Source organism: Cebus imitator, unplaced genomic scaffold, assembly GCF_001604975.1.
Source record: "Cebus imitator isolate Cc_AM_T3 unplaced genomic scaffold, Cebus_imitator-1.0 Scaffold222, whole genome shotgun sequence".
NCBI lineage: Eukaryota > Metazoa > Chordata > Mammalia > Primates > Cebidae > Cebus > Cebus imitator.
The window spans coordinates 1,935,876-1,940,637 of NW_016107537.1; the positions used below are offsets into that span (position 1 = coordinate 1,935,876).

Below are 4,762 nucleotides of genomic sequence, written 5' to 3' on the forward strand. Positions count from 1 at the left end.
AAAAAAAGAAAAACCCAGCAAAATAAAACCTGTTCTTGATCTAATTATGAATAATATTCTATTTTAATGAGCATATTAAAAAATATTTTTTTGGCTGGGTACAGTGGCTCACTCCTGTAATCCTAACACTTTGGGAGGCTGAGGCAGGCAGATCACTTGAGGTCAGGAGTTTGAAACCAGCCTGGCCAACATGGCGAAGCTCCATCTCTGCAATACAAAAAATTAGCCAGGTATGGCAGTGCACACCTGTGTAGGAGGAAACCCTGCAAGTGCCGTGGCAAGGGTCTGAAGCCTCAGGCTGTTCCCATATAAATATTGATTTAGAAAATAATTAGAAATGTAGGCACATAGTTATTCCTTTATATAATCAAATATAATCTTATAGTTACTTACAATCATAAAGATATATACTCAATATAACCTTTAATTTTACTAATGACTATTGGGTTATGAAGCATGGAAAGCATGGAACTGAGGTGACATTGTGGACAAAGTGATCCTAAGGCAAGATGCTCTAAGCCCCCTGTCACGCCCGCATAAGGGCTGCTGGAGGGTGCCTCGGCCATGTGGCAGTGCCAGTGCTGTGAAAGCGCCCACTGTTTAGTCAGCTAGGGAAGGAGATATCCAAAATGGTCGATACCTCTCCTTCCTGGGGAAGTTAGGAGAAAACTCCGCTTCTCCAAGCTCTTGTGGCAAGGTCTGATGGCTGTCAGAGAAGCCCGCAGACTTCCGGGGGCTTAACTGTCTCTATGTGATACTGTGCTTCAGTGGTCATGTTCATGTCTACGCTCACACCCTGCTTCTGCACCTGGTTTCTCTTTTCTTAGGAGATAAGAATTAACGCCCTTGACATTTCTAACAAATTTGCAAAGAGCGCAGACACATTAGGTCTTCTCCTCGCCTCGGCTACTTGAAAGTCTTGGGCCCCCTATCTCCAAGGCACGTAATTTACCTGACCCTATCACCGACCACCATTACCTCACCCTACTTTCCCTGCCACCTGCTTTGTGAGAGTGTCCAGGCACTCGGTGCCACTGCAGGTCTCCGCGCTTTGGTTGGTAGTGTACCCCTGAGCCCAAACTTTCTTTTTTTTTTTTGAGACGGAGTTTCGCTCTTGTTACCCAGGCTGGAGTGCAATGGCGCGATCTCGGCTCACCGCAACCTCCGCCTCCTGGGTTCAGGCAATTCTCCTGCCTCAGCCTCCTGAGTAGCTGGGATTACAGGCACGCACCACCATGCCCAGCTAGTTTTTTGTAGTTTTTTAGTAGAGACGGGGTTTCACCATGTTGACCAGGATGGTCTCGATCTCTTGACCTCGTGATCCACCCGCCTCGGCCTCCCAAAGTGCTGGGATTACAGGCTTGAGCCACCACGCCTGGCATCTCCTAGAATTCTTAATGGTGTTTGTCCTTTGCATGCCACTAGGAGCACAATTATGTCAAAGAAAGGAAGGAGGCAAGGAAGGCAGGAAGGAGGAGAGGAAGAGAAAAAAAAATGTGTGTGTGTGCATGTTCGTGTGCGTGTGCACGTGTGTGCATGTGTGCCTGTGCGTGTGTTCACCTGTGTGTGTGTGCATATGTGCATGTGTGCATGATGGAGCTACTGCTGGACTGGTGAGTTTTTTAGTTCTGCATTTCCTTTTGACCTGTGGCTAAAGTTGTAAAACCTAAGCTTGTGTTCTTTTTGTGTGTGAAAATTAAAAATAAGCCTTTTTCCTTCCCCACAAAATCAAGGTATAGTAATTAATCTTTTACAATAGCTTGTTCGTCTGTAACTGTCTGTCTGTTTCTCAACTATGGGTATAGATAGGTCACACAAGTGCTTTTATTGTATGTGCCATCTAAGGATATCTAGTGTAGACACACACATCTTTCTGATTCCTTTGATAAGGCAGAACAAATGTGTGCAAAGATTGAAGGAAATGGTTTTAGCTGGTTTTATATATTCTAAAAGAAAAACAAGGCTGGGTGTGGTGGCTCATGCCTGTAATCCCAGCACTTTGGGAGGCTGAGGTGGGTGGATCATGAGGTCATGAGTTTGAGACCAGCCTTGCCAATGTGGTGAAACCCCGTCTCTACTAAAAATACAAAAATAAGCTGGGCCTGTGTAGGGCCCAGCCCTACAGGGTTCTGTGAGCCCCTCCCTGCTGGTGTGCAGACCAGAAATTGTAGAAATAAAAGGCACAAGACACAGAGATAGAGAAAATAAAGTTTGGGCCCAGGGGTCCACTGCTAACCAAAACTCGGAGTCCTGCAGTGGCCCCAAGTGTCCCAACACTATGACTTTTATTGAGTCAAAAGCTAGGGGCAGGGAAGGTAGGGCATAGGTGGGGCCTGGCCTTGGTTGTTGGCCACTGGGGGCAGAGAAAAAGAGGGTGTGGCAGTGGTAGGGTCAGGTACATCACGTGTCATGCAGGTAGGGGCTCAGGAATTTTCCATAGCCGAGATGAGGTAAGGGGCTTAATGTGTCAGCACTTTTTCCATACTTGTCACAAAGACATTAAGATTTATGTTGTTTTTATTGATTAATTCTTAGAAGAAAAAAGGAACCAGGTGCAGAAGTGGATCATGAGGTTGACATGGAATGTGGCCACTGAAGCACAGCATCACATAGAGACAATTAAGCCCCCGGATGTCTGCGGGCCAAGCTAATTTTTGTATTTTTAACAATGTCAGGCCTCAAGAGCTTGGAGAAGTGGAGTTTTCTCCTAACTCCTCCAAGGAAGGAGATGTCTCAGCTCTTTTGGATGTCTCCTTCCCTAGCTGGCTAAACGGCGGGCGCTTTCCCAGCACTGGTGCTGCCGCTCAGCCAAGCTGCCCTCCATTAGCCCTCATGCCGGCAAGACAGAGAGCTTAAAGCGTCTGGCCTTAGAGTCATTCATTTCACAGTGTCAGCCCCGGGTTCACACTTCTGACCTGAGAGGCATTAGTAAAAGAATTAAGATTACCTATGAATAACTAATGACTATTATGGTTGTATTTCTGTTTACTTTCTTCTTGATTATTTATATGGAAATAGGCTGAGGCCTTTGGTTCCTGCCTTGGCACTTATGGGGTCTCCCCCCTACAGGCACTTGTAATCCCAGCTACTCAGGAGGCTGAGGTAGGAGAATCGTTTGAACCTGGGAGGCGGAGGTTGCAGTTAACTGAGATCACATCATTGTACTCTAGCCTGGGTGACATAGGGAGGCTGTTCCACCCACCCCCCAAAAAGAAAAATATATAATAATATTTGTTATAATTAATAATGTATTGATTAGCCTTGTCTACAAAATCACTCAGAATAGTGGTAACATTGCCTAAATATTATACAGAGTGACTTTACCTAGGTCTCCTCTTTTTTCATAATAATGAACTTTTTTTGCATAGCTTCAATTAAAATCTGTCCTCCTATTGCAGTGAGCTGAGATTACACCACTGTGCTCCAGCCTGGCTGACACAGTGAGACGCCATCTCAAATATAAAAAACCTGTCCTCCTTTCTACCAAGTTATAATTGGATAAATCAAATTTGTAACCATGACCGTGATACAGTTTTTTGTTTGTTTTTGTTTTGAGACAGGGTCTCACTTTGAGACAGCAACAAGCTCAGGCTGGAGTGCAGTGGCACAATTTCAGCTCACTGCAACCTCGACCTCTCAGGCTCTGGCGATCCTGAGATAAGTAGCTGAATCTACAGGCACACACCACCATGCCTGGCTAATTTTTGTATGTTTTTGTAGAGACAAGGTTTCATCATGTTGCCTGGCTGGTCTCAGACTCCTGGGTTCAAGTGATCTACCTGCCTTGGCTTCCAAATTGCTAGGATTATAGGCATGAACCATCAGACTGCGCCTGAATCTTAAGTATGACAGAACCTCTATTAAGGAATGGAGCTATTTTTTTTTTTGAGTTTTGAGAACTCTGTATATATCCTGAATAAAAGTCATTTGTCAGTTTTGCAAATGTTTTCTGAGGCTTTTCATTTTCTTTGCAGTGTTTTTGGCAATGTTAATTTTCATGAAATCCAATTCATTGTTTTTTTTTCTCTTATGGATTGTGTTTTTGTTTTGTTTTCATTTTTAATTTTTGTGGGTACATAGTAGGTGTGTTTATTTATTTATTTATTGAGATCTCCAATCCTGCAGAAGGTGTATATATTTATGAGATACATGAGATCTCTCTCTCTCTTTTTTTTTTTCAAGTACAATTTCCATTTTATTTTTCTCTAGAGAATAGTCGTCTTCAATCTTTTACTCAGCTCCTTACATGGGTTTTGGTGGGGGTCATGGGGCAGCACCCGCAGGTCTAAATCGGGGTGGGGGTGTTCGGTCCTTTCGGGCTTCACAAGATCGATTCCTGACTACTTTGCTGTGAATTGTACAACTCACACAGTAATGTAGCTTCACATAGAGCTTGGGAAGTACATAGGCATCAAAGACGCTCGCTTCGGAAATATCCCTGACTGCTGCAGCCTCCACTATGTTTCGAATGACGAATTTCTTTTTTTTTTTTTTTTGAGACGGAGTTTCGCTCTTTGTAACCCAGGCTGGAGTGCAATGTCGCGATCTCAGCTCACCGCAACCTCCGCCTCCTGGGTTCAGGCAATTCTCCTGCCTCAACCTCCTGAGTCGCTGGGATTACAGGCACGCACCACCATGACCAGCTGATTTTTTTGTATTTTTAGTAGAGACGGGGTTTCACCATGTTGACCAGGATGGTCTCGATCTCTTGACCTCGTGATCCACCCGCCTCGGCCTCCCACAGTGCTGGGATTACAGGCTT

At 44.6% G+C, this 4,762-nt stretch overlaps 1 protein-coding gene across 1 annotated transcript in view; it reads right to left on the reverse strand.

The window, feature by feature from the left end:
- Positions 1–4,194: 4,194 nt before the first annotated feature.
- LOC108281229 (40S ribosomal protein S26-like) overlaps positions 4,195–4,762 on the reverse strand; it is a 1,377-nt gene continuing 809 nt past the window's right edge. Inside the window, exon 2 of the mRNA XM_037727184.1 lies at positions 4,195–4,479. Coding sequence (XP_037583112.1) covers positions 4,264–4,479 — 216 coding nt within the window. The 3' untranslated portion in view covers positions 4,195–4,263. The remainder of the gene's footprint in view (positions 4,480–4,762) is intronic.